The 11961-nt window shown below is 32.6% G+C and overlaps 2 protein-coding genes across 2 annotated transcripts in view; one reads left to right on the forward strand and one right to left on the reverse strand.

Moving 5' to 3' along the window:
- LOC106467598 (ctenidin-1-like) overlaps positions 1 to 936 on the forward strand; it is a 2329-nt gene extending 1393 nt beyond the window's left edge. Inside the window, exons 2-3 of the mRNA XM_022395809.1 lie at positions 468 to 864; positions 902 to 936. Coding sequence (XP_022251517.1) covers positions 468 to 864; positions 902 to 936 — 432 coding nt within the window. The remainder of the gene's footprint in view (positions 1 to 467; positions 865 to 901) is intronic.
- A 6615-nt stretch (positions 937 to 7551) lies between these two features.
- On the reverse strand, positions 7552 to 9347 carry LOC106467599 (acanthoscurrin-2-like). Its single transcript, XM_013927962.1, has 2 exons — positions 9333 to 9347; positions 7552 to 8178 (listed from the first exon to the last, which is right to left on the reverse strand). The coding sequence occupies exons 1-2, from the start codon at positions 9345 to 9347 to the stop codon at positions 7552 to 7554; spliced, it is 642 nt and encodes a 213-aa protein (XP_013783416.1).
- Positions 9348 to 11961: the final 2614 nt, after the last annotated feature.

An 11961-nucleotide genomic window follows, 5' to 3' on the forward strand; every position in this document is an offset into this window, starting at 1 on the left:
TTATAATTATGTTTGGGTTCTAAAAAGATCGATAAGACTCTCACGTCGCGATTAGTCTAGAGAAATCTGTAGCCAGTGGTTGTCAACATTCTAAGCGTAACAAAACGTGACCCGATTTCAGTGAAAATAACTCACTTATGTAAAGCCCCCAGTGGCACAGCGGTATGTCTGCGGACTTACAACGCTAGAAACCGGGTTTCGATACCCGTGGTGGGCAGAGTACAAATAGCCCTTTGTGTAGCTTTGTGTTTAACTTTAAGCAAACAAACAAACTTATGTAAAAGTACATATGACGTTTTGTGAAAAATCTGTACGCGATGAACAGAAATGGATATCATTTTCGGATTCAGTGTACAGGAATTACTATAGAACATGCAATAATTTCAAGACAAATAAACCATCGCAGGCCTGTGTTATTAGTATCATGTGACATGCACTCCTGAAAGGACTTCTTTCTTACATTGCAGATTGGTGCTGTACTGTGCTTAGGTTTTATATATTCAGTCACATGTGAACTGGAAGGTAAAGCTGCTGATGCTCAAGATATTCAGGCGGAAGCTACAGGATATGGTGGAAGTGCTGGAGTAGGTGGAGGTGGTGCTGGAGGACTCGGAGGTGGTATTGGAGGAGTTGGTGGTGGTAGTGGAGCAATTGGAGGTGGTGCTGGAGGCCTTGCAGGTGGTGCAGTAGGATTGGCAATTCTTGCTATTCCCATTAGTCTAGGATCTGGAGGAATAGTTGGAGGTGGTTATGGAGGTATTGGTACAGGAGGAGGTGGTGGTGGATATGCAGGTGTTGGAACAGGAGGAGGTGGTGGTGGATACGCAGGTATTGGAACAGGAGGAGGTGGTGGTGGATATGCAGGTGTTGGAACAGGAGGTCTTGGCTATGGTGCTGGTAGAGCAGGAGTCGGTGGAGTTGGTGGTGGAACAGTAATTACTCTTCTAGGGCTTGTTGACGGTGGAGGTGGAGTTGGTGGCACTGGTGGTTTCAGTGGAGTTGGTGGCACTGGTGGTTTCGGTGGAGCTGGTGGCACAGGCGGATTCGGTGGAGCTGGGGGATTCGGCAAAGGTAGCATTCGAGGAAGCAGAGCATATTGGTGGGATTAAAAAATGTAGGTATCACACGAACTGTTTAATTTGTATTTAGAAATCAACAAAACAAGTATCACAGTGAGAATGCCCAAATTCCTTGACTATAAAGACAGAAACAAAAATTCTTAAATTTTCACTCTTATAACTTCTGACATTAAAATTTCAAATTTGAAAAAGAAATTCATTGGATTAGTACCGATTCATCTTTTTATATTTGAAGTGATTATTAGAATTTTAATTAGTTCTAATTAACCTTTTTATATTTTGAAGTGATTATTTAGATTTCAAACTTTTAATGTTTATTGAAGAAACGTGTATAATTCTTCTATCACAGGCTCCATTGTAGAACGGACTCCAAGGACCACTGGCTTTTGAGAGGATCTTACAGCAACCAAACTTTACCGGTGATTGCTTTAATTAGGAACCAAAGTCTTGAATCCAGTTATTACTTACCGCTTTAACGTTTAAATAAAATGTTTGGAAGGATGATTTTTTGTTATTAATTTCCTTACTAGACCAGTTAGTATAACTAATATATACTCTTAAACCAAGTACATTTTAAGCCGTTACAGCTAGAGAGTCTTCTACAGAACCTAGTGAAACTGCAAACCCAAATTGACAGTGTTTGTTGAGATCTCTACAATGCTAGTTCAAAAAGATACAACAAAATAGATCTCAACAATGCTAGTTCAAAAAGATACAACAAAATAGATCTCAACAATGCTAGTTCAAAAAGATACAACAAAATATTTGTTAAAGTAGAGGAAATTTCACAAGATCGACTATAACAGATTAAAATTAAAGAATGTCAAAGACTTATAATTATCTCCATACCCAGCAGGAGGCACTAGATATAGGTTGAATCAGCTTACATTTCAAACAATTTAGTTGTTTACCATTACAGCTACATTCAATGAATTTCAATACTGTATTATACTGTTATCTCATGTTTGGTTGAAACAGTTAATTAAGACTGAAGGTTGTGATAAAGTGTGAGACGTTTTGTGAATTAAAACCTATAATTTCACTGAATTTATGTGAGTGACGAGTATTTCTGAAGGATACATAAAACTCTTATCATCTATTAGAAGGAAAATCTTAGTGATTTGACCAGTTATTTAAATCTAAGTTTATAATTTTCTCTGCAGAAAATGGATAGACTGAGAGAAAACTGAACAAGTAAAATACACACACAAGTTATATTTGTTTGTTTTAGTGCAACGCTACACAGTTGGCCATTTGCGCTAAGTCCACCGCAAAAAATCGAATCCAGGATTTTAGCGTTGTAAGTTCGTAAACTTACCGCTGATACACCGGGGAAATGTAACAGGTTGTAATTGTGTTCTAAATCTAAAGTTAAAATTAGGTTTCTACATTAAAGTATACACTTGTATATTGAATTTAAGATTCAGTGTAGGTGTGGTTACTTAAACGTATGTATGGATCTAACACTAAGATGAAGTGGTTATTTGAAACAGTTACTTTGGTGTCTTAAAAATAACACCACAATAAGTTGATATATTAAATGTATTATATTGTATATTGAATTTAAGATTCAGTGTAGGTGTGGTTACTTGAACGTATGTATGGATCTAACACTAAGATAAAGTGGTTATTTGGAACAGTTACTTTGGTGGCTTAAAAATAACACCACAATAAGTTGATATATTAAATGTATTATATTGTATATTGAATTTAACACGAAGTTAAAATTACCACTTTAAATATATATATAGTTGCATGCTGAGGATAACGTAAAGTTTAGATTTTAGATAATTGATATAAATGTATGTTCTTGAATACCGAATACAACACCAAGTTTAGATTATTGTTCTTAACGTAAGAAATTGTATACAAAGCTTAACACTAGTTTATGCGAGTGCTTTAAAGATATACAATTATACATTGAAGCTTAATTTGTATTACTTCATGTGTAAGTTTTTAAACAAATTGTATGAATGAGATCTAGATCTAGTGACACAAGATTCAATTTAAAATCCATGTCAGAGTTTTTGTCTCGATTTAAGAGGAACTCTACTACAATAAGCTACCATGGATCTAGTTTATTATGATATACTGTGAATATCATAGAACGAAAAATATGATCTAATATACGTATTCAATTATTTTGGAAAGTAAACATTTTAAAAGTCAACTGTGTTATTTAGTGCTGGATATAGGTGATGCAGTATTAAACGTTTCGCTAATATTTTCTATTAACTAACAAACAACAATAGTACACATTTCTACAGTTTAAACAAGTTTTTGTGGCTTCGTTTATTAAAGTTATAAAATTCGTTGTTGTAATTTACAACATCGTTTGTGTAGATTTGATAGTCATATTAAGAAGGTAACACGAGAGCGCTCCTGTTGGAGAGTTCTTTTGTTATGGAGTAGAATTGGACTTTGAACGCGGTCCTTGGTTAGAGCTCTGTGCATGCGTGTTGAGTTTAGCATATCAGATAATTCGATAACTTTTTATTTCTTAATATCTTTACCTCGATATCTATTAAAAGTTATATTTTTAAATTATGATTTGTATTTATTCTTTTTTTAGAGATACACCATTTACAACATGGAAATTTTCATGAAACTGTTATTTTAAATCCGACTGAAAATCATGTTAACCATTCAACAACAGCGGCTTTAAAAGTGATTTAGAAGAAAGGGTGACATTATGATATTATGGTGAAGTAAGATACGAACACGGGAAGAGTTCATTCCACAATGAAATTGTTTTATTGAACTAAACTACCAAATAAAATATGACATTATGCTGCATGCGTAGAAACAAACCATGTAAAGTATTCCTTGACTTTTATTGACGAAATACCAAATAAAATATGACATTATGCTGCATGCGTGTAGAAACAAACCATGTAAAGTATTCCTTGACTTTTACTTCAGTCTTCGTCGCCAGATACCAAATACTGCTTCTTATTCAAACATGTTTCAGGAGAAATCATCTAAGCTTTCGTCAATAAAAGTCAAGGAATACTTTACATGGTTAGTTTCTACACGCATGCAGCATATCTAAGCTTTCGTCAATAAAAGTCAAGGAATACTTTACATGGTTTGTTTCTACACGCATGCAGCATATCTAAGCTTTCGTCAATAAAAGTCAAGGAATACTTTACATGGTTAGTTTCTACACGCATGCAGCATATCTAAGCTTTCGTCAATAAAAGTCAAGGAATACTTTACATGGTTTGTTTCTACACGCATGCAGCATAATGTCATATTTTATTTGGTATTTCGTCAAAATCTTATTTTTAAAGATGTTTAGGTGAAACACAGTATTTGGTATCTGGCGACGAAAACTGAAGAATCTTATTTTTAAAGATGTTTAGGTGAAACGCAGTATTTGGTATCTGGCGACGAAGACTGAAGAATCTTATTTTTAAAGATGTTTAGGTGAAACGCAGTATTTGGTATCTAGAGAGGAAGGCTTGGATGATTTTCTCTTTTACAAGTTAAGTTGATCTAAAATACAGAGCGAACATTTATCAAAACACATTAAAATACGTCACTCAGAGTCTTAAATGAACGTTTCTTATTAACATTGAAAATTATCAACTTTTGTATATCCTACATTTTTCATTACAATGTACGTTTAGCGTTTATTTATTATTTATAGGAAAAATGAAATTCAATTTAATGAAGCAACGTAACTGTTTAAGAATGAAATATTTTAATTATTGATTCAACAGGTTAAATATCTACGTATTGAAAAACGAAATTTGTGAAAGTTGAAATAAACATAAAAATATCAACCGTTAATCCCACCAGATTGAACTTCCTCCATATCCACCTTTCCCACCACCTCTTCCAAATCCACCACCAAAAACATGAGGTTTCACAAACCTACAAACAATATAAAGTTTTCTTTCTAGTCTGGAACTTCCTTGATATCTTATCGAGGGTTCACGACGAGCGAGTTGATGTAGATACGATCCGCTGGGAAGTTAGCTAGCTTTGTCCTTGGCCACACACGCTGAGTTCTCCACGATGAATTTATATATTTTTGTAAAATTATTGATGTCCGATGAGAATCCACTGAAGTTAAACGATTTGTAACGTTCGAAATTTATAAATGTTCCTGGTCAGATATCTTAAGTTTTCCGATTGATAAGCGTTATAAAAATCACATTTATAGCTTTCGAAGTTTATAGCACACTGATTATAGCGAACTAATAACAGACACTCTCGGCTCGTCGTGTTGGTTGAATTTATAGGCGTGGGAAGATTTTCTAGAAAATTCAGATTTACGTAACAATACTGAACTACATTTAAGGGTTTAAGTTTATACATATATTGTTGATTCTTACTCTCGAGAATCTTCTACAACTTTAGAGAATAGACGGGAGTTTCGCAATACCTATCTAACACTATAAGTTAGGCATGTTTTCAAATATAAACTCAATCAACAAACGTTGACCTTAAAATAAATATATAGCAACAAATTCGTTACACAATTTATAAATCATGGGCGATTTTAACGGTAAACATCTAGTTGTTAGTTGTAATCAAACGAATAAGAATGGAAATTATATGATAAACATTATTAATACATTTAACTTAACCATTTTAAATGATGATCATATCATTAAATCTGATGAAATAATCAAGATTTTAAAATATATTAAAAAGAATAGAACCCCTGGATGTGATAATATACAATATGTAATGTTAAAGAATTGTGATAAAGAGTTATATGATAAAACTTCTAATTTATTTACTTTATCTTATAAAACAGGATTTATTCCAAAAATGTGGAAATCAAGTGTTATTATAATGGTTTTAAAACCTAACAAAATGAAAAGTTCTCCTTATAGGCCAATTAGTTTAACAAGTTGTTTATATAAAATACTTGAGAAAATTTTAAATAATAGATTATTAAGTTCTTTAGGAAGCACTAAAAAGTTAAATCCATATTAAGCTTGTTCTAAGAAAAAAACATTAAACTTCTGATCATTTGGTAAGGCTCACAGAGTCAATAATTGATGGGTTTTAATTATAAAAATCCTACGGGAGAAATTTTTCTTGAAAAAGAAAAAGCACTTGATAGGATATGAAACAATGGATTAATTGATAAGTTAATGCATGGTTTTAGTTTGCTCTATATATTAATCAGATGGATGAATAGTTTTATTAAAAATAGATGTAACAAAATTAAAATTAATAGTGAATTTTCAGATGATTTATACCAGAGGTAGGAGTTTCACAAGGAACCGTTTTGAGTTCTTTGTTATTTTGTCTCTATAGTAATGATATACCATGTCTACTAGTAGATATAAGCATTATTAATATTTCACAGTATGCGTACAACATTACATATTAGATTACACGTCATTTTGTGTTAATAATTATAAAACATTTGCAGTTAGTGTTAATGGATTTAGAGTTGTGGTGTAATGTATGGAGAATAATTGTAAATTCTGAGAAAACTAAACTTATTATTTTTCACAGGAGAAATAACATATCAAAAAAAAATAATGAAGCTATTAATAACGCTCAAATTAAGTTATATAATGTAAACATAAAACCAGTTGAAAATGTGAAGTATTTTGGTATAAGTTTTGATAGAAAATTAAATTGGCAAGAACACGTTAAAATTTGTGAAGCAGAGAATTCAACAAGATGTTGATTTCTTGATATCTGTATCTTTATCTCCATTTAAAGTTATATTTTTGAAGTTTTAATCTGAATTGCTTCTTTTCTTGAGAGGCACATTTTCAAACAGGAAAATGTTGACAAAAACATTACTTTACTTCAGATGATATTATTTTCATTAATTTTTAACTGAAAATTGTGTTACCACCCAGTAACTTTTGATATTTGTGATTTCTAACAAAATGTATCATGATGATATTTGTTGAAGTAAAACACGAACAGGTGAAAAGCTTATGTTAATGAAACTGTTTTATTAATTCAAATCACTAGTAGAATAAGACGTTATGTTACTTGCACGTATAAAAAGGTATGTAAATTAACTGCTGTCTTTTGATAATGAAAGTATAGATGATTTCTCCTGAAACATGTTTAGATAAGAACAAGTTTGTGATATCGGACGATGTAGACTGAAATAACTTCTTTCTAAAGATGCTTAGGTGAAACGCAATATTTGGTATCTAAGAGAGGAAGGCTGGGATGGTCTTCTCATCTAAAATACAGAACGAACATTTATCAAAACACATTAAAATACGTCACTCAGGGTCTTAAATGAATGTTTCTTATTAACATTGAAAATTATCAACTTTTGTATATCCTACATTTTTCATTATAATGTACGTTTAGCGTTTATTTATTAATTATACGAAAAATGAAATTCAATTTAATGAAGCAACGTAACTGTTTAAGAATTAAATATTTTATTTATTGATTCAACAGGTTAAATATCTACGTATTGAAAAACGAAATTTGTGAAAAGTTGAAATAAACATAAAAATACGAACCGTTAATCCCACCAGATTGATCTTCCTCCATATCCACCTTTCCCACCACCTCTTCCAGATCCGCCTCCGCCAAATCCACCACCAAGACCGCCAACATTTACAGAGGATAGTCGAAGAGTAATGATACCTCCACCTCCAAGTCCACCCCCTCCAAATCCACCTCCACCATACCCACCACCTCCAAGACCACCGCCACCATATCCACCACCTCCAAATCCACCGCCACCATATCCAACACCTCCTATTCCACCGCCACCATATCCACCACCCCCTATTACACCGCCACCATATCCACCGCCTCCTATTGCACCACCAAGTCCAAGTCCACCACCTCCTATTCCACCGCCTCCATATCCACCGCCAAATCCACCTCCTACGGACGACAGACTGATAGGAATAGCAAGAACTGTTGCTCCTACACCACCACCACCAAATCCACCCAATCCACCTCCAATTCCTCCAAAACCACCTCCACCATAACTTCCGCCTCCTCCTCCTCCATAACTTCCACCACCTCCTCCGTATCCGGTAGCGTCAGCTCTGAGATCCTGAGAATCATCAGAAATAGCTTCCTCATCTTTACTGGCCACCCCTGATAGTAGGAGACACAGACATAGCCCAACTAAAATCTGGAAAGCAAAATTAAAAACATTTATTATTATTGTGAAGAAAATCAACTATAATGGTATTAAAATTTTAGAAATCCAAATTCTTATTGGTATATTAATGAAAAGAAAATATATTCTTTTTGCTATATATATATACCATTTCTAAAGATATATAAAAGAGTAAAAGTTACAAATCACCAGACTACATACTTAATATAGAGGAAGTTTCAGTAAGGCAGCTACACAATTCTTAATACACACGCTTTTAACACATCCTATTAATATTGCTACTTATTACAAAACACAAATGAAACATTATGTCTTATGGTGTATAACGCCTATGGCTGAGTTGGTATGATCTATAAGTTCGTTTGATGTTACAGAAACAAGAGGCCAAAAAACGGAAGTACGAATTTACAAATTCAATAGAATAATAAATAAATCTACTTGATCCCTAGTTAAATATTTAACAGTAGCATATTTCTTGAATAGTTAACAGTAACACATTTGCTAAATAGTTAACAGTAACATATTTCTTGAATAGTTAACAGTAACATATTTGTTAAATAGTTAACAGTAACATATTTATTGAATAGTTAACAGTAACATATTTGTTAAATAGCTAACAGTAACATATTTATTAAATAGTTAACAGTAACATATTTGTTAAATAGCTAACAGTAACATATTTATTAAGTAGTTAACAGTAACATATTTGTTAAAGAGTTAACAATAACATATTTATTACATAGTTAACAGTAAAATAGTTATTAAATAGTTAAGAGTAACATATTTTTTAAACAATTAACAGTAAAATATTTATTAAGTAGTTAACAGTAACATATTTGTTAAATAGTTAACAGTAACATCTTTGTTAAATAGTTAACAATAATATCTTTGTTAAATAGTTAACAGTAACATCTTTGTTCCTGAAAAGTAAATTATTTTCTGTTAAATCTCATATCACATTAATTAAAAAGAAAAAAAATTACAGAAATGTTCCTATGTATTATCATCAAGTGTGGTCATCTTAGTTGTTTATGTTCAATTCGAAATAAGTATATTACATGGTAACTTGAACATTAGAAAATGAACTTGTAATGTAAGTTAACAAAATCTAAAATGTATATTTACATCTAAGTAACGTGGTCTGAGACTAAGGTTTTAAAGCTTACCTTGTTGTGGATCATAGTTTCTTATCGGAAGTAACCACTGTTAGATATAATAAACAACGTAACACGAGCTCTTATTTATACTGGCTTCACTGTTTTATAAAAAAAGCTAGAACGTCAAACTAGGACAGCCTCAATTATTGGAAGTTGTACGCCTATGAACTTTTGAGGGGACTTTATTTTGTTTAAATATAGCTCGTGAATAACAGAAATAGGGAGAAAAAGTTAAGCGTGAGGAACCGCTTTTTTGAAGGTGTGGAGATGAGAGAGTAGGTATGAGTAGAGCCTATTAGATGTGGTATCAAATGAAGTTCATTGGCATGACAGAACGTGATCGTCATTCTATTTCAGTTGTTAAGTTCTTCGTTTTCATCTTAGTTTTCTCTCTCTTTATCGAGTCTATAATGAGAGTAATCTTAACCTGATTAAACAATGTACACGAGTGTTATTTTGTTATTCTTGTCAGATCATTCTCAACTTCGTAGCTGTACTTTATAAACACACACATAAAAATCATTTACTATTATTTTATGTTTTACTAATCGTAGAACAAGTAAAAAAAAAGAGTGATGCAACTTTAGAATAAAAAAAAACAAAACAAGAACAGTAACTAAAGAAAGATCTTAGCACGATGATTACAATCTTCAGAAGAACCGGTTTGACTGGAACATAGAACGCTACTTGACTCCTGATGTAATAATACTCAGACCGATATGTACGATGTAAATATAAGGAAATAAGTGTACTCTATATATTCAGTTTGTTTTGTTACGAATATACAATCAACGTGTGAAATTATCACCTGGATGTTTACATAAATTACCAAAAACGTGTGAAATTTTATGGCAAAGCCTCACACATGTTCAGATCAGAGAAAAATTGTCATAAAAAATTATATTGTATAATCCGGTCGGTACCTCTCTATCTCTCTCTCTATCTCTCTATATATATATATATTGTATTTTAAGCCTTCGAAAAGTAAGTCAGTTGTTATCGTCCCATAATTTAGGTATATTAGAAGCTCTGTACGTAAGATAAGACACACAAATGTGAAATCATTTAAACTGACGATATTTGCCTTTCGTTGTTTCGCTGTTCTCAGGCTTTAATATATACCATTTGAATCTTCCAGGAACGAAGACTATGTTTTCCTACTTGATATGTCTTATTATACAAACACTTCAATCGGTAACCATATGTATTATACATTATTAACAGCCTCGGCAAAACAAAACTGCCAAAATTTTTGGTAACTCATGTAAACATCCAGGTGATAATTTCACACGTTTTTGGTAACTTATGTAAACATCCAGGTGATAATTTTACACGTTTTTGGTAACTTATGTAAACATCTAGGTGATTATACTCTCGTCGACGGTTCTTTGAGTAATTTTTTCATATGACGAAAATCTAAAATGTTTAAATTTGTTTTTTTGTAATTAATCACAAAGCTACACGATGGGCTATATATTCTCTGCCAACCACGGGTAGCGAAACCACGGATTCTAGCGTTGTAAGTCCGCAGACATTCCGCTGTGCCACTGGGGGCAAATGTTTATATCACTAGTCAGACAAGAAAAATACAGATAATTAAAATAAAAATTAACGTATTTTTCGACATGTGCAATAAGCCAGGCACTAAAAACATTGCTGTGTCCACCGCGGGGAATCGAATCCCAGATTTTAGCGTTGAAAGTCCGTAAACTTAGCGCTAACTCACCGAGAGACTCTAGTAAAACTATATTTTGTTTTTCAGTCTATTAGAATGTATTCTTATTATTTCCGATCGATTAGAACATCTGTTTCATTTTCGATCTATTAACAATATATTTAATTTTGAAATAATATAAAACTTGCCTTGACACTCATCAGAACTGTTATGAAAATAATATTTCAAAATGCGTCAAACAATAATAAACCGCTTACTTTATATTACAGCCACGTATCTGGCATCAGTGCGTTAATCATTTTGATCTTAAAATTACAATAATTTGTAAGATTTCCGGAAATAATGAAGTTTATTTGAATTAAATTTTGCCGAGTCGAAATTTACGGTCTTACAACGCTAAAATCCGGGGTTCGATTTCCCGCGGCAGACACAGCAGGTAGCTCAGTGTAGTTTTGTTCGAAGAAACAAACGAAAGAAATAGGATAATTTTAAAATTAAAAATTGACTGTCTGCTTTTTTGACACAAATCTTCACCATTGTCCACCACCGGGAACCGAGCCTCGGATTTTAATGTTCTAAGTCTGTAAAGAGAACTTTAGAGAAAGATGTGTTTTATAAGAAGATGGAGTACAGCTTTATCTTCTTTAAGATTATAGAATATTATGAATCTACTATTTGTTTTTCAACGTAACAGTTGTGAGCAGATATGCATTAGGAGTTTTAAGTCTCATGATATATATATGTAATTCATTAATTAGTTTTCGATATTACTCTAACACCTTGAGATTATTTAGTTTAATTCTATATTCAAATCCAGCACAAGGAAAGTGTAAAGGCCAGGTGGTTAGGGCGCTCGACTCGCAATATGTGGGTCACGGGTTCGATTCCCCCGTCACACCAAACATGCTCGCCCTTTCAGCCGTGGGGCGTAATAATGTATCGGTCAATCCCACTAATCGTTGG

Source organism: Limulus polyphemus, unplaced genomic scaffold, assembly GCF_000517525.1.
Source record: "Limulus polyphemus unplaced genomic scaffold, Limulus_polyphemus-2.1.2 Scaffold2675, whole genome shotgun sequence".
Taxonomy (NCBI): Eukaryota; Metazoa; Arthropoda; class Merostomata; order Xiphosura; family Limulidae; genus Limulus; species Limulus polyphemus.